Consider the following 26,702-nt stretch of genomic DNA (forward strand, 5'->3'; position numbering starts at 1 on the left):
TAGGCAGCTGTCAATGTGGAGCCCACGCAGGCCCTGAAGCACTGGCATAATGGTCTCAGGCAAGCCAGAAGGCTTTTTAGTGTGATAGTTAAGGCTTTTAAAGGTGTGTGGCAGTTAATAAGCCAGCCAGAGAGCCAAAAGGTTGGAGTCTTTAGACTTCTAGCTTCATGCTGTGTTTACTGAGTCATGCTGTCTTCTGAGTTATTGGCTCCTATTTCTTCCCTGACACTCACCGTATCTAAGATCTTTTAAGAATATTTCACAATGGAATTCATTGGGCTGAATAAATTCCATTACTTGAAAGCTAATATGAGAATCATTCCCATAACTGAAGTGTAACTGCACAAATGTCCAGCTGATCTAAAGAATACGGGCTCTGTCAGACACTTTCACTCAAAGGTAAATGCAGGTTGACCCAAGACTTGTAATAAACTTCCCTGACACTGAAAGACTTGACCTTGAGGTCACTTGTGATTTGCTGTTTTATTTGAAGATTTACCAGTGTTTATTTTTAGCACAGATGTTGATCTAAAGACATTTGTAAACAGAAATTAATTCTGTTGAAATAAAGGAAGGACTTTCATCTGTTTCTCTTACTTCTGACAAAACATGTATGTTGCTAATTTTGTTCACATTGGTCAGAAATTTAAAGAAGAAAAAAAAATATAAAGATCCAAAATCATTTGGAATTTCCTGGGATTCATGGCAGATACCTGAATCCAGCACAAATACGATTTATCTATCAAGTCCATAGGACCCAAAAAGTTGAACTGCACCATCAAGAAGTTTCACCAGAAGGTGTATTTATTTCCTCTCCCCTCATTTTTCAGGCTTAGAATCCCCACTTGAAAATACAAATCCACATCCTGCATCTGAATTGGAGGGGAACAGAGAGATAACTTAGTACAAGATTAAATAAAGAATTATAATATTTTGTACACAAATTCTTTGAAAGTAAGGAAATTGGTAGCAAGAAAGCCAGGTGGAGGGATTTTTGAATGCTGCTGTCTCAACTAATGAATATTCTCACAGAACAACTTTATGTTAACAATGTGTGTTATAAAGTACAATGTTTATAGCAGTTACAGTTAATATGCATTGCAGCTCATGAGGAAAAGGAGATGGGCAGAGAAAGGAGAGAAAGAGGTGTCTCCTTACTACATTTTTAAATTACAACATAACCAGAGCTGCATTGCACCAAAAGTTACTTTTCTAATGTCAGTGATTACCCAGAAACCAAAATCCAAGCACTGCACATAACTCAAATACCAGGCTCTGCAGTGTTTAGCCCAGATGCTGCAAAAAAGTATCTGCAGTGAGCTGCAGCCAAAGACGGCATTTGGCCGCTGGTATTCCAGTACATAAACATTTCTATTCCAAACTGGTGCACAGAAAAGCTCATGTGGTAGAAAACAGCAGATGAGTTACACTGAGCATCTGGCTGGTAAAGCAGAAGGTCTGCACTGTGCTTCAAGAGTCAGCCTGGCACTTGTGAGCCCCAGGGAGAGCACACCAGAGCACAGGACAGGGTACTGCCAGCTCCTAACAGGAGGGGCTCACAAGCATACAGAACAATAACATTCCACTAAAACCTAATGTGGACACTTTTTTTCCCCATTTTTTCTTTTTTTTTTTCCTTTTAAAGCAGAATTTTAGAGGCATTTGGTGCTCTGGACTCCTAGTAATATTGGGTATTTAAGTCACAGTCTTTTTGTACATTTCTTAATTAGAGATTTGGCACCTACTTTTTTTAGAGATAATTCATGAGCAAGCAGCCACTATTATGAAGACAGCCCTTGGTAAGCTAGATGACATTTTTTCCCTAGTGAGCACAACATGAAATGGCTCGTGCAAGCCATGAGATGAATAGAAGTGTAGGGACTGAGGTCATTATTAACTCTCAGAAAGAAGATTTCAATCTCTGCTAGTAACTGTGAGACTAATTGAAACAAATATCTCTGCTGAACACACTAAGATCTGTAAATTTGTGACAGCTGACAAGTATACTCTAAGTCTGTCAAACTATACTTCCAAATTATTTTACTTGACAACTTTTTGAAATGTTTCAAGTCTCTTTACTAACACTCATAAGAAATATATGATGAATGTAAGAATTTTTTATTGCTCAGATTGTTGAAAGATTTTCACATAGCCTTGTTTGAAATATGGAAGAGCTCCCTATAAGCCCCTAACAAATGAGTGCCAAATGAATGAATAATAACAAAATGCTTCCTTGGCAAGGGCTGGTTATTTTAAAGTTATTCTTCAGCCATCTAAAGTTGATAAAACAGTTGATCTGAGGCACAACTGGAAAACAAGAACTCAACTTTTAAAAAGGGAGATTTGAGCCATGTGCATTATACATGTCCACTGAAGTCTTAGAGAGAAAAAGAAGATTTACAGAAATCTTTCTGTTGACAGCACACAAGGTATCTAGCTTCTAGGTTTATTTGCATGATCTTCATGCAAATGGTATCTATTGTTTAGTTTATTAAGACAAACAAGTCACAGGAGTTTTCTAACACAGGGGAATGTTAATTTTCAGTTTGAATTATTACTATCTGATTTTCTTGTAAGATTTAGAACTTCCATTTACTTTTTTCCATTTTATTGGCATTTCTATGCTCAAAGTGCAGCAAGTTCATATGCTTGAGGCACAACCTGTTCAGCTGTCATCACTATGTCTATCTGAAAAGACAAGTTGTTGATACTTTTTTGTGTCTACAACCTCTGCATGTCCACCACACTGGTGTTCAAACACTGCTTTGTGCAGAGGGGTCAGCACCTCTGCCAAAGCTTTCAGCACAATGGGAATGTCTCATGCACTGATGCCCAATAGAGCATCCCCTGTTTGACATTCAGAGGGATATAGCTCAAATGGTTTTAGTATTGATTCATGTTAGCAAAGGAAACCAGGCAGAAACCTTTAAGTGATCTATATTTTTCTTCTAGGCTCTCTTCTGCTGGGTTAGAAATCCTGCATCTGGAAAGATCTTGCTAAGACTGCATGCTGTGAAGCCCTAAGACTTGTATAGACAGTCTAGCCAAGTCTCAAAGAAAAGCAACTGCACCGACTGCTGGTGAAATGAAAAATCTCCCTTGCTGTCCTAGGGCTCCACATGGGAGGTTGAAAAGCATATTTAAGCTCTAAGCTACTTCACCTACAAGAACAAACTTTGGAGGACTGAAGTCAGGGGCAAAATATTCTTGCATTAGTGCCATTTCCACTCATGTTCAGTTTGGGGTTTTTCCTCTCTGTTCTGGTCTGTATTAATCTTGAATCTGCATTTACTCATTGCAATACAAACATGCAGGTTCAGCACAGAGCTGGATGTGATCACAACAAACTGAAGATCAGTCTGAACTGAACTGAACAATCCCATTGTCTCTGTGAGATAGGTGACACAGCCAGTTCAGAGAAAGCTGATCCAAGTTAAAATATTACTGCTTGTAGCATGAAAGCCTCTGTTTCATAATATACAATGTTCCAGAGATATAAACTAAGAGGATTATGTTGTCATTGTCTCTTGTCATGCTTTAGAACAGGTGGAAAAGGTTAAGTAAGAAAACAAGGAAAATGGAATGGAGGTTCAAAATCTCCGTTTTGGATCATCACAGAGATATTTTAACTCTTTGCAATGCCCATTTTTTCATCTCTTTAGTAGTCAAATGTCTATATCCCCTGTCAGAACAAGATTTCAATTTGTACTAAATAATTTCTAATCAAGACATTGATTATCTTAGAAACTACATTTGAGAGATAGAAGTGAAATACAGAACTGTACATCTCCATTAGCCATAGGTCAGAGGCTGTGCAAACAGCCAAAAAGGTAAAAGCCATCCTTGTGTAGGACACTGAGATACATTTCTCATACCTTCTTTCTTTCCAAGTAGGTTCCAATTGCAGTGAAAAAAACAAATAGTGTATATAGTGTTCCTAGAATATCATGCATACAAATATTTAAGAAAAGTTTAATAATTCTGAAAACTTTAACTTTGGTACTCAAAATTACATTGAGGTGTTTCAGCCTTTGCACAAGTTAGTGCATATCCTGCAAAATGCACATTATACACCCAACTTTCATCTTCACTGTTAAGCAGAAAAATTGCAGGAGTAGAAAAGTTATTTATACAGTGAAATTTATACAGTGAAAATTATTTGTATTCCATGTACAAATTCAGTTCTGCTCTTCTAAATCTCAATTACTTTCACAAAATTTACAATTTTTCTTTTGTTTTTTAAAACTCTAACTAAATGGGAAAATATTCAAATACAAAACTCAAATGCTTCAGAAAATCAATAAATAAACTTTATCACCTCTGAAATTAGTTTCCATTAAACTTTCTGTGAGACTCACAAATGCAACACACAGTGACACAATGTTTCCACCAGATCATAACTGAAATTGAAAAATCTCTGCATAAATGATCATATTTCAACTTATGCACATGGTGTGATGAGGGAACCAATCTGTGAGCTGTAACATTGTCAGATTTATTTTCTTACTATCATTCTTTGTTTCATTTGCAAAAGGGAAGAAAAGTGACTTAGAAATTCCCAATAAATGTCAAAGGTGTGGAGCTGCCTATTTAAAGCTCCAGTATGTTTCCCCAGACATTTTTATGCATTTATGACTTCAATTTCCATTTTCTCTGACATACAGGCAGGTAAAATTAAGGTTCATGGAAAACACTTCCAGTTTTTCTGGAAAAGTCTAAGAGTTTCACAACACAAAGCTCTACAAAAATTTTTACAAGAATGACCAACCAAAATGAAAATATTATCACCATTTAAATTTAGCACAGGAGCATCTTTTGTGCAGCAAAAGCATTATCTAGGTATTTTTTAAATGGATGCTTTTAAAACTGGGAGAGATCTATCAATGGACAGAAGAGAAAGAAAGACCACATGTTGAGTCCATGCTTGATAGTCTGTTCAAGTTATTGTGAAGTACCACTTGTACTAGGATTGCCACAGAGCTGTTGGTTTGAAAGGTTAATGACTGCAGCAATCACAATTTCAATTTACAAGAAAGGGGATGACAGGAAGCCAAATACAAATTGGAAAAGTCCCACTGTGATGGCAGCTGAGCAACAATTCATTAACAACAGCACAGGAATATTGTAAAACCAGAGTGCTGGGGACAACCTTTTCAGCCTGAGAAGGGCTTAGGCCTTATATTAAGCTCATTTTTCAGGATAGTATAGAAGCTTAAAAATGGCTAAATTACCTAATATGGACATAAGTTCTCCCTTGATAATTTTCCATATAATACTTGTGTCATCTGAAGGTGCTTATCCCACCTCCTTACATTTTCTTTAGTGCATATCTCCTTTCATTTTAAATGTTGACTTTGAGTTCTACCAAAACAGCCATTGTCCCAAAGGCATTTCAATCATCTTTGAGCATTTCCTGCAGTTACACTCTAGCTCTTGCTTACTCAGAGCATCAGCTCTACTACAGTGTGATCTGAGACTTTCTAAAGCTTTCAGGTGTTTACACACAAAGAAAGATGCTCTGTGAGACCCTGTGCTCCCTCTGCCTGGATTTTGCATGTAATTTGTGTTCAGTGGAAAATCAAATTGATGATAATAAATCAAACTTTGTAATCATCAACACTACAGAAATGCAGGTGTATTTTATTTTTTACTGCTTTCTTATCTGAAGTCAGCCAGAACTACTTGTAAGCAATTTGAAATCAGAAATAACAAATAACTGGAGGTAAGCTGTAAAAAGTTTTGTTCATTCCTGTCTTGGAAGAGACACCCTAAAGCTCAAAAGGATTCAGGGAAATAAGCAGGCTGGAGTGAGATTCTATAGATAAAAGCTTTTCAATCAGTACTAATGTGCTGTAGGATGCTGCTAATTTCATCTAACAGGACCCCAACATCAGCAGAACTACTGTAACTTAAGTTCATGCTTCAATTTATCTTGCTTTATATACTTGAATTATTGAAGAGATAGTAAGACAGGCAAATATCAGGTGAAAAGCATGAAGCACAGAGATAGGATCTGCACAAGATTTTGATGACATCATGTTAAATATGTGTGCCTGTGTCTTTCATTATTAAATCTTTTCAATAACTTCCTTCTTAGTGGAATGATTAAACAGAATATCACAGACTCAGAGAATGGCTGGGGTGGGAAGGGATCTCTGGAGATATCTGGTTGCACACTCCTGCATATGTCCTGAAGATGACACCTAGGACCATGTCCAGAGAAGTAACTTTTGGATATCTTCAAGCAGGAAGATGACACAAACCCAGTGGGCAATCTGGGCTGGTGGTCAGTCACCCTCACAGTGAAAAAGTGTTTCCTGATATGCAGAGGGAGCATCCTGCATTTCACTTTGTGCCTACTGCCCTGGTCCTGGCACTGGGCACTGCTGACAAGAGCCTGGCTTCATCTTTACACCCTCCCTTCAGATATTTATGTATGCTGGTAAAATCCCTGCTGAGCTTTCTCTTCTCCAGACTGATCAGTCTCAGCTCCCCCAGCCTCTCCCCACAGGAGAGGCGCTCCAGTCCCTTGGACATGTTTGTGACCCTTTGCTGGACTCTCTCCAGCATATCCATACTTTTGTTTTACTGGAGGGCCAAGAACAGGCCACAGCACTTCAGATGTGGCTGCACCAGTGCTGAGAGAAGGGCTGGTGTGGCCTCCCAGGCTTCCCTTGACCTGCTGGAAGTGCCCTAGCCAAGCAGAACTGCCTTTTCTGCACAGACAGACACATTTGCTGGCTCGTGCCCAACACAGCAAAGTGAGTGTCCAGCTGGGTGGCACCCAGGAGAAGTTGGTACACAAAGCAGATGTGTGAAGCACACAGGTTTATGTGTGCTGGGAAATACTGGCAGGATGGCACTAAGCTGGATGACTGTGGAAGGCAGGTGGCCTGTGGCAGGCAGAGGAGGATGATGGAGCACTGCCAGGGGGGGATGGTCCAAGCACAGACATGGGAGACATTGCAATGCCATCGTGGGTCAGTACCCACCAAAGACACTCAAGATACATTCAATAAAAGGTAGATAGATATGTGAGAGGAAAGGTGAGCTAATCAGCATTAGCAAGATGCTCACAGAGCTGAGGTAGACTTGTCCCACCAGTTCTCTGAAGTGATTAGAGGACTGGGATCTAGCACCATATATTGCAGTAGGAACTGTTAATATGAGAAATAAAACAAATTCCAACTCAACAAAAAGCTTGAAATCATCCATTTCTGAAATCCAATGCTTGGGCTAAAGAATACTGCTTTTAACTGATTTATCTTCATGACAGTCACTAACCCTGGGCATGATTTACAGCATTTTAGATCATAATTGATAACTTTGTAATGATATTATACACAAAACCACTGAAGTTCATGTCCATTAACTCTATCATCTAGTCAAAGATATTTTATACATGCATGTCTTGAATTATCATGTATTGATAAGGAAATTAAAAATATGGATAAAAATATATTACCATGTCTTACCATCAATATTCCTCTGATGTAAGTAGAACTTACATCTTGAAACAGAAAAGCACATGAAGAACTGGAATTCCTCTTTTCAGAAAATGCTAAAAAATGCATCAATTAAAATACTTCCATATAACCTATTCTCATTCTCCATACTTCATTTTATGCAAAGAAATATCAAGGTTCTTAGTTTCTGAAACTCTAAAAATAATTATTCTTGAGAAAGAGACAGAAGGCTTATTTTATCCACTATACTTTGTACCTTTTTGCCTCAGATAATTAGGGACATTAGATCATGATTTGCAATGCCTGGAGAATATTGTCATTAGCAGGGGAATGTTCTCTGGAACCCTGAGGAAATGAAAAGCTTTTAAGAGCAATCACTGTTAATCACTAACATGCCAACATTATATACTTTCTGGAACTGAGAATGATACAGACAGGACACATTAAGTGACTCTGTCCTGCTTGCATTTTAAGCTTTTGATAAAAATATGTGTTTAAAACATCCCTTTGCATGTCTTGCTTTCTTTACAGAATGCAGGAGAGCTAAGAACTGCAAGATTTACACTTCTTGTACAAGCTATTCCTGACGTGCTCTCTGATTCCATAGTGGAGCTTCACTGTGTTTTTATTGACTCATCTGAGTAGTAAATGCCATGGACAAGAGATCGTCCCTTTTCACCCAAGAAGGGTGAAAGAAAAGCCAAACCACAAGGTGATAAATGCAATTAAATTAATCTTTAGCTTCAGCTTAGCAGGAAGCATAGCATCTGCACAGTTGCAATACTTACAGCTGAAATTATAGATTAAAAACATGGATGATTAAAAATTTGCTGTCATTAATTTTTTAATATAATATTTCCTTAATATTTTCTATCCAATGTTAACTACATCCAACATTCCACATATTTTCTACTGAGATAAAGAATAGTAAAATAAATACAGAAAAAGTATATTTTTAAGCAGAGTTCAGTACTACTTCCTAACATCTTCTGAGTTTTATTTCTTTGCTGTACTAATCATGCATGCCTCAAAAGTCAAAGCCAAGCCCAGCACTACAGGGCAGCTGTACACACTGGAAAATGAGTCAGACTACACCCATGTACTGGGGTCCTCACTTGAGATCCCTGCCAAATAAAACATTGGACCTGCCCCTACATCACACATTTTCAGAAAAAAAAATAAAATTACAATTACTCCCAGTAAAGGGATCCAAGAAGGTTTTAGATCTGTGGAACTAGTGAGACCTGATGAAGTTATCTACAGCTGTTCACCAAATAAAAAAAGTCATCTAGTGCAGTTGAAATCAATTACTTCTTGTGACAGCTCCTGTGATACAAAAATCAAAATCTTTCTTCTTACTGACCAAATTTTTCAGGATTCTTCCATTATTGCATCCTTAGACAAAAAAACTCAATATAATTTTCAATTTGTCTTTGAACAAAGTCCTACTATATAAGTAATACTTATCCTATTAAGAATAACTTACTATCCTATTAAGAATAACTTACTTCTACTAAGTTATAATTATTCTCTCCTTGATGCTTTCTATTTTGTCTGCATCTTTTGTTCATTAAATAGTTCAATGACTTTAGACCAACAATTCAGACTGATTGTTTCCTCATCTGATCAGATATGCATTATTTAGCTATTGAATTTAATGAGCTGCATTGCTAGTCACTCTTACACAGCTGAGACTGCAGTAGCACATCCCATAAACAGCTTGCAAATTCAAAAAGGAAGTGCTTACATTCTTGAAACCTCTATATAAGATCTGAAGTTCCTTCTTTGTGAATTTACTCTGTGCTTCCAGCAGTTCAAGAGCTTCAGGTCTATGTCGTACTGTGGCCATTTCCATTTCATCTTCTACAGTGTCTGCAGAATACAAGAGACAGAGAAGGAAAGCTCAACAAGAAATACAGGAAGTAAAAATATTTAACCCTTTCAAAAAGACAGAGAAGAGAAAAGGAAAGAGGGAAAGGGAGCGAAGAACGGGAAGGGAAGGGAAGGGAAGGGAAGGGAAGGGAAGGGAAGGGAAGGGAAGGGAAGGGAAGGGAAGGGAAGGGAAGGGAAGGGAAGGGAAGGGAAGGGAAGGGAAGGGAAGGGAAGGGAAGGGAAGGGAAGGGAAGGGAAGGGAAGGGAAGGGAAGGGAAGGGAAGGGAAGGGAAGGGAAGGGAAGGGAAGGGAAGGGAAGGGAAGGGAAGGGAAGGGAAGGGAAGGACAATCTCTTAAAGACTTGGTTTTGCAACTTTAATGACAAATGATGAGTCCATTTTGAACTCATGGGAAAAGGGCGTCTCTCATCTCCTTCTGTGGCTGCAAAGAATAGTGAACAGCAGCGATGATCCAGTAGCCTGCACATTATCTCATGAGTAGTAACACCAATAAACTGGAAAGCCAACATCCTGCAAGAGCATGCATGATACATTCAACATGACTTTTTTATTTGTACAACTCTTTGACCAAAGGAAACAATTTTACAAAACTTTAGCAAATCCAGAAAACTAAAAATTTTCCTTCAGTTAGATAATGGATGTGAATTGACTGCATCAGGCTGGGGTTTTTATTGTGAAGTTATCTTCTGGAAAGCATGTGAAATGGATGTTGCACATCCAGCAGCAGATCTTACTTTGAGTATCATACAACTGACCTTTTAGGAGAAATATTATTGAGGGTGAGCAGTCTAGGTGGGGAACATGATAGTTTTAGTGACCTCTCCTTTAGGTAAGTAAGAATGTGGATATACACATTCAAGGTTTACAGTTGAGTGTAGACTTAATGAGAATTAGCAATGCATTTTTTCCTAGGTAGAGTTTTAAATGTGAAAGTTCAGGGAAACAGCTAAAGGAACTTACAATAGAGTGCCAGTCATTTATGATCAAAAATACAAATGTGTGTGTCCATTTCTAAGTACTGACAGAGCCTTAACATAACTTATCTAGTACTCCAGATTAATTTAACGTAATCACTGGCTTATTTCAGTTTAAGAGTTATAGGAACTATAGCAATATAGCAATACAAACACCTAGGTGTCACTTCTACAATGTTGAAGATACATATTTTATTTCATTAGAATCTGAGACTCTTTATTCTTAAAATAAAGTTTTGTTTGGTTCAATATTCATAAACCCACAGTATTAGAATACTCAATTAAAGTAGTATTATGCCTACAGTTTCATATATTTTTGTTCTGCTGTAATGCAGAAATAATAGCTTTCAGCTGCTTGGGAGAAATTTGGCATCACAAGATACAGTTCAGCTAAACAAAAAATAAACAACTTTTAAAGAGATATTTAATAATATATAAACTATTTGGAAAAATCTTCCCAAAATTTAGAGCTTTGTCCTTTCTCCTGTGAAAAATATGTTGCTGTTAGCACTCTTCTCGCGAGGATCATCTCAGTGTGATCCAGATATTTGGGTTTTTTTAATAAGCACAACTCAACACTAGGTAATTAGACTAAATTGGCAAAAAAATCAACCTGAAAATAAACATTGTTGAAAGCTCACTTTTATTTTATACTGGAATTGTTACATGGGATTTAAATGAGTTTTGTTTTTAGACAGAAAAAGACTTAACTTGAAATGAATTCTCTAAGCACCCATTTGTAAAACATCTGGCTACCTAGAGAGACATCTACAAGCTTTTCTGGAAGCTAAATGAATACACATAATAAATGTGAGGCTAGAGATAAAGGCCAGACAATGTGCTGAGCACAGTATTTGGTATATCCTTAGTAGTAAACATTTTTATTGCCTTTGAATGATTCAGTGAGCATGTAGAAGACTGTAACAGGCTGATGATGTTAATGAAAAGTTCAGTATAACATTCTTACACTTGACTTCTCCAGTGTCTTATAGATAGAAATAATAAAAATGCAAGATCATCATTAATTTCCTTAAAATTAACCAAATGTGATGACTAAAATGCTATAACATTCATGAGTCATTTGCAGATTTTTAATTTTTTTGTTCACAGTTCTAGATACCAGGCTGGAAAAGAAAAATCTATACTTTAAAATATGCAGGAACGTGTGTGAAAATCTCTTTTTACTATTTCTATTTTTATCTATTTCTAAACAAATAATGATTTCTATGGCATTAATTATTTCAGTTCTTTGGTTTATTCAGCCTAGCTCAGTTAAGAATACTTTTTTTCTTCATAGAAATGAAATTTCATGTCAACTGAAAACCGAAACAAGTTCACAATCCCGCATTAATGTAGTAAACAAAATATTCTTACTGATTATAACTAAATAGTAAAGACATTTTTTAATGTAAATGCCATTGGAGATATGCTTTGAACCTTTCATTATTCTTTAAAGAACAAGATGGTAAAAACATAGCAAAAAGCAAATATACTCTTCTGTATATATCTGTAAAAACTTGTACAGATGCATTTCTTTGCACAAACTCCACGTTATAGCCTCCCTAACTATTTAATAACTATTGATCATGCTTTTATTTTTCAAAACCACTGAGTGTAGTCCTACCCTAGTGTACTAGCCCATGCACATATCTAGGAAATCATGGTTTTAAGTTTAGACTTACTAGACTAGAACACACAAAGAAGTGTTCTTTTACATGCCTTTTTCAATCGGAATGCTGTAAAATGTTCAATACAAATGCTGACACAAGATTTTACATTTTTAGATAACTTTTGTAAGCACATATTACTAGAAGTGCAGAAGTGCAAATTCAGGCTATGTATATTGCAATAAATTACTTGTTTAAAAAATATTTTCCTGATAATTTCTAAGGAATTCAGATCATGTGTTTGTTATTGCAAGTGGTGCTGTTTTCATTCCTAGGACACTATAATGTTGCTTCTTTCATGCTAGCAGAAATGAAATAGCACAAAATGGAATAATAACACTGTATATCTACAAAAAAAGTCTTATTCAAGATTTTCACTTGATATAACCTTCTTACTTAATGTGGTACTTAATTATTGAGGAGATTACAGAGAAAATTATTGAATGCACCTTTTTTACCACTTGGTTCTCAAATAGGAAATATTTAATACTTGTTTTAGTGCAACCTCTCTCCTGGTTTATAGAATATTTTTAGTAAGGAAAATATAAGTTAGACATGGTCAAGGTTTCTGAGACTGACTCTAAATATATTTGGTTACTTGTGCAGATGAAGAGCTTACATAGAAATGTGCAAGGAACAAGGATGTGTCGCTCTCCCAGCAACTTCAAACAAACAGATCAAACTTTTTATTAATTTTTTGTGTTCTATTTCCTTATCTATTCCATTCCTCATCCCTGGAAATGTTCTGGTTGGATGGGACTTTGAGCAACCTGGTTTTGTGCAGGAGGACAACTCTTCCAACTCAAGCAAACCTGTGATTCTCTGATTCCTTTTATTGTCTAGGGCTATATTGTTCAGGTCATGCAGCTGAAAGTAACTTATCCAGAAAGAGTTATTAACAAGAGCCCCAACAATAATTGCAGTTTTTAAGATATCTTCTTTTCAATTAAAACATATCACCTGAAGACACCATGAAATAAATAAATCAATGTACATCCAGAAATTCAGCCCTTTTCATCTCAAGTACTCAAGAGGAAAGCAAGCACCAGAGTTTTCTCTACAGAGGAGCATATGAAAGACAGTGCAGGGGGATAGCATGAAGAAACCCTAGACCTATACCTGTGAAGTCTTAACATTTAGTAGGGGTCTGTATTTCTAGTCAAGTTGCCTTTGGTTGTTCTAGATTCACATGACATGGCGAACTGCTCTTGCAGGCCCTTTTTACCTGAGATTGATTAATATGCTTTCTCAGAAGAGTATACAGGAAATACATGGACAATTCAGATTCTGGTTTTAGGTGCTCATATTACTTCCTAGAATTCAGTCAAATTAATCTAGATTGAATTGGATCCAGAGAGATATTTTAAAATCTGCTATAGGAGTCAATTTATATAGGAAGATATTATAGTGTTAGTACAGCAACTAAACTTTATCTAGGAATATACATATATATCTATGTATTGATCTTTCTCTCACTCCTGCTGGCCCTCTATATTTATCAGTTACCTACTCTGGAGAGATTTTATCAAGACCTTCAGTATAATATCAATTTGCTTTTCCTGTATATCCACATTCACATTCTTTTCAATCTCATTATTTCTTTTCCTCTCAGACACCAACTTTAAGTCCTGTTCCCTAAACAGTTTGAAGTTCTATATTCAAAACCTGCAGGGCCAATCCTTTCCTCCCAGACCAGCTATGATGGTACCCCCTGTGTATTGGATAGCAAGCACACACAGTCACGTGCATAAAAATAGCAAAAAAGTGACCACTTTTCGAATACATGGAGTGCAGGCATTGAATTTACCCATGGAATCACTTGTCAACTAACTTGCAGATCATAAGTGCCAAGTGGTCATCTTTGGTTATCCCCTCTGCTGCAATTTCCAAGCTCCTGTGTGGCAGACCGTGGCGCTGGTCTTTTGCCATCCTACTCTGCATAGACAAATCTGTGCATCACTAGATTTTAAACCTCGATAAACCACATGGTTACTTCAGCAGATATCTCGCCTCTCAAATGAGCAGTTAATGAAAGTATAACTTTTGATGCATGCAAACCTAAAAAAAAAAAAAAAATCAAATGAAAAAAATGAAAAATAAAACTTGCTTTGAGTAACAGGAGATGTCGTTTTGGCAGCCGAGCAGGGCAAGAGCTTCATAAGTCGCTCTTTAATGCTGCGTTTGGTACTGTTCTGAGCGTAGAGGAAACCTAAAAAATACATCATCAGGACTGTTAACAGAGGCTTGAGAACAATTTCTGTACATGCTGCAGGTTCATCATTAGAGCAGAATCCTGATGGGAAAAGACCAAACAGATTGCAGCCACCATGAATTGCAAAGGGCAACCAGAATGTTTCAACAGGACAACAAAATTGTTTTGTCTTTGTATCTTTCCAGTGTCTTTCCAATACAAGGGATTTGTTTGTCTGTGTGCATCTCTTGTAATATTCTTATGACCCACCTTAAATCATCTAACAGAGAAGTGTCAGATTATTAATTTGAAACCACAGAAGGTAAAATCAGATGTGTAAAAATTTTAATGTTAAAATATTTTAAAGAATTTAAAGTCTATTTAATTTTGAATTTCAAGATGGAAAACAGAACCATACCAAAATGAAATCTCAGAGATATCTTTTGTTGTCCTTTCTGGCAGACTTCTAATTCCATGGCTGAGCTTTCCCATATAATGAATTCGGCAATTGTGATAACCAATCTGGTACTTTTGCCTTTTCTGAGTAGTAAAATACCAACCATGATGTGTAGTCAGTTTCCCTTTAGTATTTGGCACTCTACATATATAAAATATAACTATTATTTATACTCTCATTTTAAAGACTAATTTGGCTGAATAGCTAATGTTGATTTGCAGCTGAACAGCATCACCCTTATTTAAAGCAGCTGAACAGCATCACCCTTATTTTCAGCAGCTGAACAGCATCACCCTTATTTTCTGTGATGGAAACTGTTGGAGTATCTTCCTGTGAGGCCAAACCAACAATATTATAAAAAATGGGTGATATGAGCAAGCATTGCCTGGGTGGATATTTGCTGCAAATGGCAGACTTAACACCTGTAAAACAGCTCAGTACCTGATTTATGTTCCTGAGAGAGGCAGAGCTTGGCTGGGACATTGTGCAACTCCTGCACTTTTCATCTCAACTGCATGCACAGAAACACAAACACTGCTCTGAGATGGCTCTTGCCACAACAGCCAGAGTGCAAAACAGATGGGGCAAGAGATGAAAGACACAACTGACAGGTCCTGTGCCAAGGGCACAGGCACCAGGATAATCTTTGGTTATCCCCTCTGCTGCAATTGCACTGAATCCTGGTGTTAGAGACATGACATAGAACTGTTCCCAAGCCATCTTAAGTATGTGCTTGTATTTGGGAACAGCAAGCAAGAAGCTTTAGGGATATTAAACTTTGTAAATAAAAAGGAAAAAAATATCCGTTTGTATATGAGTAAAACATTGAAGGAAATGAAAAAGAAATGAGAAAAACCAGGGATGACTCAGCCACAGCCTGAAAAAATCAACCAACTTTCAGCAGAAAAATTCTGCCTCTGAGAGAGCAGCAACTCTGGTGAATACACAAAACAAGCCAGTTTCAGCCCAAGGTCAGATGGACCTAAACAACTATCTCAGGAAATGTTTAAACCTTTTAATACAAATAGGAAGAATGAATACACTTTTTTCCTGTAGCACCTAACCATCAGCTCAGCTCAGAAACATAGTGCAGATAAATACATAAAATGCAATCTGGGATCTGATGGGATCTCAGACTTCCTATTTTTACTTTGAGCACCAAACCTGAGCCTTTAAATGGGTAGTTTGCTGTCTCAGCTGGCAGTGTCTGCTGTATTACACTACGCCTGTACTGTACCTACCTGAGCATGAAAAAAGTCTTTTTATCAGAAAGATTTTTTAATTAGGAATATTTCTAGTATAGACACAATGCAGAAATATCTACAGCTATCTTATTTGTTTGAGTAAACATTTACAAAATTTACTATACCCTTATATAATTGCATAGGTCCACACCTATGTAATTACTGATGTATACAATGCTTTAAAAAACATAAAGGGATGTATTATTTCTAAATGGTTTGAAGCTAAAAGCCTTGAGTAAATAGACAGTTTTACTACTTTTAAACAGAAAAAGCTCATGGAATTCAATGCAAGACATATGGACTTGGAAGTAATATGATTAAGGTCAAAACCAAAATAATATATATAGGAGAAAGTAATATCAGAGGAGTGGGTAACTGAGGAGAACAGTATAGCTCTGTACTCACTTCTGGCAGCTAATTTAAAGTTTTGACACTATGGTCAGGGCAGAGGTGAGTGGATTACTTTATCTTCTCACAGTATGAGAAAACAGCATGGAAGCTTTTCATTCCCAGTGGCTGCAGTTAGTTTATTCTGCAGCTACTGCTGTTATGATCTCCTGATCAGTGCTGCAACTTTCAATGTGATTTTTCATGAGCTAAAATAAAAAAAAATACTTAATACAGAGAAAACGTGCTGCACACTGAGCCTATGCTGTGCCAAAACACTAAAGGTGATCATGAAGATGAAATATTTTAATAATTCACAGAAATTATTTTTTCAGAAATTAATTCACTGTACCTATTTGCAGTTTGAAACAGGTTAAGGAAAAATCTTAACCTCTAATATGAACATTAAGAAGCTAGTTAATCTAATAGATTAAAATTATTTACACAGTAGGAAACACTTATTACCAGTCCTTAAAGTGGCTGGTCATGAAAAGAAGAGCTATGAAGCATCAACACACTGATAATGATGGACTGATGCTATTTCCTTCAAACATCTAGAATAGAATAATAGTAATTCTGAGCCTGAAAACAGATATGCAGGAGAAACTTAATTTTGCAGATTATTTTTGGGTTTTGTTTTTAGTTTTTGTTTTTGTTTTTCTCAATAATATGTTGACTAGAAATGTCATATCTCCTATCCCAGTAAGGCACAAACTCCTCTGGGCTAGTCGTGAAGGTTCTTCAAATTAAGGTTAGTTCACTGGCGCTGCTTGCTCGTAGATTTAATAATCTGTTTCCCTGCAATGAAAATTAAACTGTGAGACACATTTTTTCCCCCAGAATTCACTGTGGGAGTGCCCTAGAACTCATCTCTGCATGACACCACGTGGAATTGTGGGCAATTGTCCCCAGAGGCGCTCAAGTTTCACCAAGAGCTCGGTAACTGGAGCACTGCTCACTTATTCTCACCTTGGTAGCCCTGCACTGCTACCTGTGCACAGACATGGGGCACACAGCACCCTGTGGGAGTGCCTGCTGTTTAGCATGATTTATATCTGTAATTGCAACTGCCAAATTCACTAAGGACTGAAACCTCCTGCACAGAGATACTTAAACTAGGGAACTGTAACTTATAAATCGAGGTTTAATATCAAGAGTACAACATGTGCAAATGGCCAGTGTGATCTTTTTCCAAAGTGCTGCTTTTAAAAATCGTACTTGACCAAAAGCATCCAGGTTGTTGTCATGTGTCTGTCCTAGTCACTTTTTTATCACAGTGTTGACACTGCTGGTTATCAAAAAATGCAAAAATATCTAAATTTTTGTAAGCTAAAAAATTAAAAGTGATTAATAAATGACTGCATATTTCTAATCATATACATCTACACCTAGACTATCTTAACTCAGATGTATGATCTCCCCTTTAGAAAGACAGTACATATTACATATTGCCCTGTTGTTACAGAGACAGGTCAGACTACTCCAGGAAAGACCACCTAGAAAGGAGTTTTGAGAGGCAAAATATCTCCCTTCCTAAGTGTGTTTGGTGCCTTTGAAAATCCTTTGTAGTCAGCATGAAAGCAAGGGTAGGTAGGCCACTTTTTGCAGCAGTGGCAGATAAATCAGAATGTCTATTTTAAACACCCACTAAGTGCACAAGACAGACCTTGCTGTTGCTGCCCCTGCCCCCAAAGCCACGCTCACCTTTCCTGCTTTCATCAAATACTCTCTGTTCAAAGTACCCACCTGCCTCATTGCTGCCTTTTTATAATGGGATTTAGGTGATAAATATACACAATCTGAGTCCCTAAAGGTTTTTGGGGCTGGTTATCATCCTATTTTGGAAATTCTTCCAAAAATTTCCTTCTTGACTGTTAGTGAACAGTCAAAAGTCAAACTTTTTTTCCCCCCACTCTTCTTTGTCTTCATGCTTTTTTATTTCTGTTAATTTTTTTTCCTTCTCCAAGTCTCTCTCCTATATCTGGCAAAGTCAGCAGGTTAGCTCACACTGTTTAAATCTAACTCTGCTTTTTAGTCAGCAGCATTTACAATCCACAGGCCACCTCCAGTGCCTCAACAGTACAGCTAAGGTCCCAGCAGAGCTGGATTTTGGATTTTGTTCACCTACAGGATTTTATGTCTTCCCACAAAAAATGGGGAGAAATTCCCTTTTATATTAGTTCTGGATGTGATATTTTTGGAAGAGATTTAGCATAAGACCTGAAATCCAGGCTGGACAGATATTTTTTTTAAATACCAAATTTTGAGACAAAAGTGACAAAGATTCTAAAAACCGAAAGGGAAACGCGTTAAGTGGTTTCTTGACATGATGATTTACGCTTAATGTCAGCTGTATCATGGAATTTCTCTCAGGGCCTTAAGGGCTGGCAGCCCCACTAAACTGTTAATGGTTCATCACAGATGGAGTGGCAGGGGAGACAAAATGAAGTGCAGGTTTCATATTCACAGTTCAGGACTCGTGGAAGAGAGACAAATCAGGGTACATGTGCCTTCTGTGTAGTGAGCTTGGGAATAGAATGAAATTATGTACAACATAAATATTTATGAGTGTCAGCCTCAGTTCCTTGGTAGCACCTGCCAAGGAGCTGTGTGATTGTCAGTAGGCTGCGTGGTAGATCATCAGCAGTCTTTGTCAAGCCAGAAAAACATTCCTGACAATCTCATTTGTCTGCACACGTGCATTTTATTGGTTCTTCCTCTACTGACTCTAGCTTCCTGTTTTCCATTGCTATATATACCTATATACTTCATTGACTACTAAACCCTATAGATCCCATCAGATCACCCATGAAGGTACTGAGCTAAAAATGAATGGCAGCATTTTAGGGAATATCTTAGAACTCTAATTTAAAAGTCAGATTGCTCTCCTTCACTTTAAATTCTCTTGTACATACTGTTATAAATCAGTCTCCCAGTGGCAGATGCAGATAAGGAACTGATAGTTACACTTCTCTACCAATAAATTAGAGATCAGAGCCAATTGGGAAGGCTGGGGGCAACAGGATTTGATTGAAAATGAAGGGCAAAGAGCCAGTGATCTTGTCAAAACCAGTAACTACAGTTTGGCATTTGTAGGATTATCAAAGGAAAAAGGATGAAAGAAGAGAGGATTAAGTAGTATCACTGGAGAGAAGAAATAGAGTAGATAAGCATCAAAGTATAAAAGTGATAAAGCAGAGAAATGACCATACTTTTCTCTTGACAGTCTTCATTAAATTTCCCAACTACAGCTTTATCATTCCAACTATGCCTTTCCATTATATATATATGCAGCTTTTCAACTGAAAAACTGCTTATGCTATGAGCAGTTTCTATACAAATGCTCAATGTAAACACTATCTAAAACTGTTATAAACATACCCAGGTGCATAAACACTGAAAATTGCAGAGAGTTTCTTCAGTGCAATACTGAATGTACCAGTATGTCAAGATGACTTAATTCATTTAATACCACTTAACACATTTGCACACACACTAAGTGTGTGTAAAACTAAGCTGGTGCCCTATGACAAGAAACATATTTATACCAGATCACCTTTTTTCTCTAGAAAAATCTCACTTGGAGTGGACCGTGTGAGCATATGAAAAAATGCACAATAAATCAGATTTACTGCTGGGCTGAACTGTACCATTTCCTTCCTTTTCCCCTCCCTCCTTTTGTTGTTTATTAGAAGTTTTTATCTATCTGTAATGCATACAAATGCTCAGAGGACAACTTACATCAACAGAAAGTTGCTTATCTTGTGGGGATCTAGAAAGAAGACAGATTAGGAAGAGGTTTTTAAGACAGATGAGAGATCATTCTCTCTGTCTCTTCACAAGCAATTTGGTGCCACAGGAACAGCAATTGATGCTGAGAAATGGCAAGTGATGCTGATGCATTGCAGATGGCTTCTGGATACAAAGAGTGAAGAAGGTGGAAACTTGAGTAACAGTGAAATAGGCCCTAGCACTGGGCAGACACTTCTGGACACCTCTCTGGTGGTGTCCCTGGTCAGTGAAGAGCCTGAAGGGCTGGCACCAGAGATGACACAGTGGGGGCAGTGAAAGGTTCCCCCCAAGCATTTAGCAGGTCACAAACAGCAGCACAGACCCATAAAGAAAAGCTATTCAAAAGACTGAATTTCTACTAATTACTTGATTGGGTTTATCTGGTTTAGTGGAGATTCATTGAGTTTTGCAATGGAGGAAAACTGATGCTTCAGCTGAAATGAAGGATATGTTCTAACCTGGGGGCTAAAAACCAATGGCACAGTGCCTGTGCTGTAAAATATGAAAGCAAAAAAAGGAAGAATACTATTGTAAGAAGACTAGAGAAAGCAACTGAAAACAACAACAAAAAAAAATTAGTCTACCAAAGTGACAGAAATCAAATGGGTGATATGACATGAGCTGGAATGAAAGGGAGAAAAAGTAAAGAAAGGAGAAAAAGAAAAAGGAGCAAAACTGCTTAAGAGGAATTAATAATTTGAATGAAAAAGTAAAGAAATTTTAATGAAAAAGAAAGGGACCTTTCAAATATTCATCACCTCTAAATTTAGCTTTTTATCTAAACTGTGTCGATGCCCTATGTGAAGATGTTCAGTGCTGCACTCAGACACTCACATTTGCCAAAGGGACAGCAGCTGGAGTCAGAGCAGGGACAGAGGTGTCCCTGTCTGTGATGTCCCTCTGGCTGGAGCCAGCGGGGTCTCTGTGCCACTCACTGCAGTGGGTGGCAGTCCCAGCACCGTGCTGGGTGTGTCCTGAGGAACACCTACAGCAGCTCCAGGGTGGGTGAGAGGCTCAGGGCCAGGGGCTGCAGCCCATCCCAGGTGTCTGTACCACCTGCAGGGGTGAGCAGCATCTGTGTCTCCTCCAAACCACGTGTGTGGAGCGTGTTGTAACATCCCTTAACGAGCACACCAGTATTTTGTGGAGAGAAGTCTTTTCATACTCATTAGGAAAGTTAAAGACCAAAGAGAGATACTTTTAATGAATCATTTGAGGAGGATACCTTCATAGCGTTCACACTATTGTCTCATTAAGATGAGTGGAAATAATTAACCTGCAGTGCTCCAGGCAGTCATTGTAATGTGCTTTTTAAATGTTTTATAGGAATTTAGAGAGAATTGCCACAAAATGGTGAAATTAAACCAGCTCACGCTTTCCAGTTCTGCTGAGCTAGTCAGTGAGTCAGCTATCACCTAGGTCAGTCAGGAATAGGTAATTTCCAAGCCTGCTCTCAAAGTCAACAGCAAATTTTCCATAGAATTCTGCAGGATTTGTCTGGAGGTTAAATTTTATATTCCATGCTTGAATTGCTAATATTTTTCTGCAAATGTTTGTGGTTTGGGTAAAGCTGATTTTGGTTGTGGCTGATGGTGACATCACACTGTCTTTGCAAAGAAGACACCACACCTTTCTGGCATACTGAGAGTTTCCAGTTGCTAAGCCGCCAGTCTTAAGGTAAAGTGCTCCGCTTTCCACTGATAATCTGTATCCTGCTTTCAAAAAATTACCTTTTTGAATAAGACAAAAGAAGAGCAGAAAAAAGTAATGAAGATATTACTTTTCACTTTTGCAAAAAATCTAAAGAAAATAAAAATTGTGCCATTCATTAAATGCTTCATTAAAAATACTATAAAAAAGAAATAGAAGAAATTGGTATGACTCCTTCCTCTTCAGCAACTAGCCTTAAAACCAAGTGTTATCATTATGTTTACATTTACATTTCCTTTGTACAGAGGTGATTTACTATAAATTATTTGATGTAGTTAGATCCAGTACACCCTACTAACAAAAAAGTAAGAGCAGTGTTTTGTTTCAAATTTTTTCTGGTTTCATTAAGATTGATGCTGCTACTTTTGTAGTTTTTACAACTGTGTGTGCAGCTCCATCTTGAAAACCACTTCTAGGCACACAGGAGGTGACAGTCTAAGTTGGTTAGAGTGTGGTTATAGTTAATAACACTAAGGTTGTGGGTTCTTTGAATCTGTAATTAAAAACACCTGGCATGTGAGCATGATGGATTTTAGTATGACAGATTTGCAATCAGACTGCCTAGAAGTGAAAAATATATTCTTGTCAATCCCATCCCATAAGGACCACTGTGTAATTTGCTACAAAATGCAGAACTTCTAGTCAATCTTCTCATCCATCTTGACTACAGTTGCATTTGGAGACTATAATTAATTTCAGATAGGCTGAAGAATTAATGGTCTGGATAGCAGTGATCATATACTGTAACTTTTTCACAGGAGTTCTAAAAGTATTAATTAAAGAAGTCTTTTTGAAGCAACAAAATCTTTAAGTGGTGAATATAAGAACCTATCTGACAATAATTCCATGTGCAGTTCAAAGTTTCATAAGAATCAGGAGCCATGTATTTGCTGAAATATTACACTATGATGCATTTGCACCACTTTGATATAATTTTTAAATAAGTTAAAAAAAAACATAAGTTTTTCCTCTTAGGAAAAATAAGTCTTTGACTCGATGGCAGACTCAAATGAATCCCTGTCTGAGGGTCCCTAACTATTCCTCTCTCCCTTTACAGTGCTTCCCATGACAGCATCTGACCGCTTAAGAACATCCCTTTCCTTTTCAAAACTGGTTTTATTTCCTAATGCAGCTGAGAGCACATCTCTGAAATTAATTCTTTCTAAATGCCTGGAGTAGTGATGTATTTGTGTGGGATTGAGAACAAAAGCTTAACCTGGGCTAGTGTGAGCCCACCTTGCTGTCAAGTTCACATAATGCTGATGTGATCTTGTTTTCTATATCACACAGCTGGAGAGAAGGTGCAGTGTTATTGAAAGAAGAGAAAAAAATGTTTTCCTGCTACTCCTTGCAATAGAAAAAAAGTTGGGGTATTCCAAGATACTTTCTGAGATTAGAAAGTGCATTTATTGTCCTCTTTATTCAAGAATGTTTTGAAAGGCATCTATTCTATTTCAGCTAAAGGATACCATGCATAGCAAAACCATGAAAAGGTTAACTAGCAACAGCCTGAAAAATGTTAGATGGTTATACACTGTCATAACAATGAGATGTTTCTAACATGGGAAATATACCAAAAAAATCCAAAAAATCTATTTATTTTAGTTTTTCTACTAATTACAATGTTTTCAAGACTGGTTAATTCACAGAGCATTATGAGGGCATTTGAAGAAAAGGCCTTTGGATTTCACCAGCTAAAAATCCTAATAAAATTAGTTTCTTGAACAAGGAAATGTGAAAACTTTCTTAAAAAGGAACTTTAAAACCTTTGCAAAAAACATTACGAAAAAAGTTTCAACTGAAACTTTCCATCCTAAATGCTTTGCTAACCATTGCAAAGGACATAAAGAAAGACTAACACTGAAAGATAAAATAGACATCACTTACCGAACAAGAGTTTAAGCTTTTAGGTTTTGGACAGCTTTTTAAAGATGCTCTTCTCTATGATCCAACAATTGCATGCAGAGGCACACACACAAACACTGACTGCAGCAGGCTAATGCTAATAGCAAGTCCTCCCTGTGGCAATTCAGGACACAAGATAAAAGAAATAAAGTGCTGCAACAAGTGGGGTTTGGTTACTTCCTCCTGACTTTGTAACTATTAAAACATGCAGTTTCCTGTGGTTGATATGTTTTAATTTGGTAGTGTTCAATTTCTTCTCTTTTGCCTGCAGCTTCAATTTCTGGAACTTTCAATATAAAGTTCATAATTTAGCTCTGATTCATGGTGTATTAATTACATTCCTAGTTCTAGTATCTCCTGCACTCTGTTCAAAATCTGCTACTAGGATAAAATTCCTGCCTTGACACAAACATTTCATTCTGACATGGAGTTAGTGCTTGTTGCTCTGTAACATGGGTAGACATCTCTTCTAAACCTGTCTCTCCCCATTGCTCCTCCAGCAGTAGTACTCCTTTCTCATCTTCTCAAGTGAGGAAACTCTCCACACTTTAAATATATGTAACTCATTTAGAGTAGTTACCTTAATATAAGGTTGATGTCTTTGTTCTCTTAGTGATCTCAGCTTTTCATCATCCAATTCTCTGAATTTCTAGCTAAGACTTTAGAATTTCTATTTTTACCACAAGGAAATGAAAACTGGACCATGTTCTTCTTTTTCCCACCCCTTTAAACTCTTCTATTTGTGCACTGAGCTACAACTAGATCAAATTTTCAGAGAAAAGTAAAGAACTGTGAATGACATGAATAAGGGCACTTAGGGAATGCATTGCTTTGTGCTTTACTTTTATTATATTTCTGCTTTTATCAACGACTCCTTATCTATCTACTCGTCACTTAGGTCCTACTATGTGTGGGAGGACAAGAACATTAATTTATATTACTCTTGTAAATCCAAGCTGACTCTGATCCTTAGGCAATAATGTTTGCCTATAGAATTGGACACTGGGGGCACAGAAAAATAAATAGATTTATTTTAAAAGGAACAGTTATAATTTCAGATATTATTTCTGATATAAGTATTTAATGATAATTTTTGTGACTTGCATGCATATTTTCTTATTAAGAAATTGAATGCCTCTACTAGTTTTGGCATCCTCAGAAGTTAGGGAAAAAACCAAATAAAAGCAGTAGTAAAAACCACAGAAAAAACATACTGAAAGAGAAAAGAAAATCTTGAACAAAACTTATATATAAATTATATATAAGTGGAATTTTTATATAAGTGGAATTTATATATAAGTGGAATTTTTACTTATATATGAGTGGAATTTTTAAATTGCTGCTGGTAAACATGGGCTGTTACACCAGGAATGTTTGCATGAAAGTCTTATCCTGAGAATAGGACAGGAATCTCTCAGAATTTGCCTGTTTGGGTGACCTGTGCCACAAGGAGATTTATTAGCCAGCTCAGAAAAGTAGAGCAGCCTTCTCACTCTTCATTTTCCTTCAGATCACTTAGGCTTGGGGAAAAGAGATTTGGGGGAATTGTCACTTTGCACAGTCAAACTGATTTGAGTGGCTGCACTCCACTGGGCAGTGACACAGAGGCTTGTACCATTCTGTCTGCAATTACCTACAAAGGAAATCTGCGCTCTGAAACTGCAGGAAATTACTGAGGTTCAGGAAGAGGGCCAGTGGGAAGACTTTTCTTTGAGATCTCCTAATAAAAACACTTGGACTGACTGAGAGAAAAGGATACCTAATGAACCATCAGTAATATTTTTGGTGTTTGGAAGAAATGATTAATGATGGGTATATTAGTGCCAGCTAATTAAGCTTTAAAAAAAAAAATCTGTAGGTGTTTGGTATTGCTTTTGTTTTAGCAATGCAACAATATTTTTCAAAGTGTCATTTCTACTTATAATTAATCATTTTTAGAAGATCTTTACACTCTTTAATACTGTTTTTGTAATCTATGGAACTTTTATTACTGCTATCTAAATAAAAAAATAAATTAAAAAAAAAAAAGAGGGAACAGGACAAAGAACATTGAGAAAGCAACCTGATGAACCATAGTTCAGTATCTCAGAATCAATAAGCAATTTACTACAGCACTCTGTTACAGTATAGCTTAATGTGCTCTCGAGATCAAACCTGGCTATTTTTCAGGGTGCAACACACTGCAAATTAGCATCTGCCATTTTCTTTCTCTCCTTGAGTAGCCAGTGACACAACCATTATGGCAGTTAATTCAGAAAGAAAACCTCATTACTCAACACATGTATATATCTTTAGACATGTGAACAAAACACGATTGAAACTCTTTTTATTAGTGTGGTTTATTTTTGATACTGAGCTAATAGATGTAAGAGGACAATAAGCACCCCAGAGTGAGAAAAGTCTGTAAGAAAGCAGTGGATAACAATCTCTCCTACTGGCAAAGCTGTAGCTGGAAGTGATTGAACCCTGAGAGTCCTGCTGATCTTGGGGTTGGTACGGGTTCTTTTGTCAACCAGGACCACTGCCTGATGAACTCAAAACAGATATGTGCTAATTTCTTTACTAAGAGTTGTCAAATATTACAACAGGCTGCCCAGGGAAGTGGTGGAGTCACCATCCCTAGAGGGATTTAGGACATGTAAACGTGGCTCTTAGGGACACAGTTAGTGCTGGACTTGGCAGTGCTGGTTGGACTCAGTGTTCTTGGAGGAGTCCTATGATTTGAGTAGCAGATAGAAAATACTTGCACTGAAGTAAACTAGTGTTTATATTTATATACAGAAAATTCATTCTAATGTCTCCTCAGTTCTGAGTCAACAATTTTTTGAAACCACCCTGCGCAGAAGAATTTTTAGCTTTTAATTATACCTGTGGGGTACCTGCATCAAAGGAAAAAAAAAGCTTATTTTTAAATGAAACAGTTTTTAATGGTGTATTTCTCAGTTGAAATGCAATTTTTCTATGTGTGATTTTATATATATATATATATTCTTTAAAATATTTTTTAAAATATTCAC

General features: G+C 37.0%; 1 protein-coding gene across 8 annotated transcripts in view; it reads right to left on the minus strand.

Annotated features, from left to right (window-relative positions):
• The window catches only part of KCNIP4 (potassium voltage-gated channel interacting protein 4), a gene marked incomplete at both ends in the record, with an annotated part of 382,966 nt that overhangs the window by 31,034 nt on the left and 325,230 nt on the right, over positions 1 to 26,702 (minus strand). For 4 of the 8 annotated variants that reach the window (XM_084204696.1, XM_084204695.1, XM_084204694.1 and 1 more), the window contains one exon: positions 9,214 to 9,338. In XM_084204696.1, the coding sequence (XP_084060822.1) occupies positions 9,214 to 9,338 (125 nt within the window). Of the gene's footprint in view, positions 1 to 9,213; positions 9,339 to 14,102; positions 14,209 to 26,702 lie in introns of all 8 variants that reach the window. The other 4 variants (XM_084204691.1, XM_084204690.1, XM_084204689.1 and 1 more) reach the window with 2 other exon arrangements.

This window comes from Fringilla coelebs (assembly GCF_963513975.1).
Source record: "Fringilla coelebs genome assembly, chromosome: 4".
Taxonomy (NCBI): domain Eukaryota; kingdom Metazoa; phylum Chordata; class Aves; order Passeriformes; family Fringillidae; genus Fringilla; species Fringilla coelebs.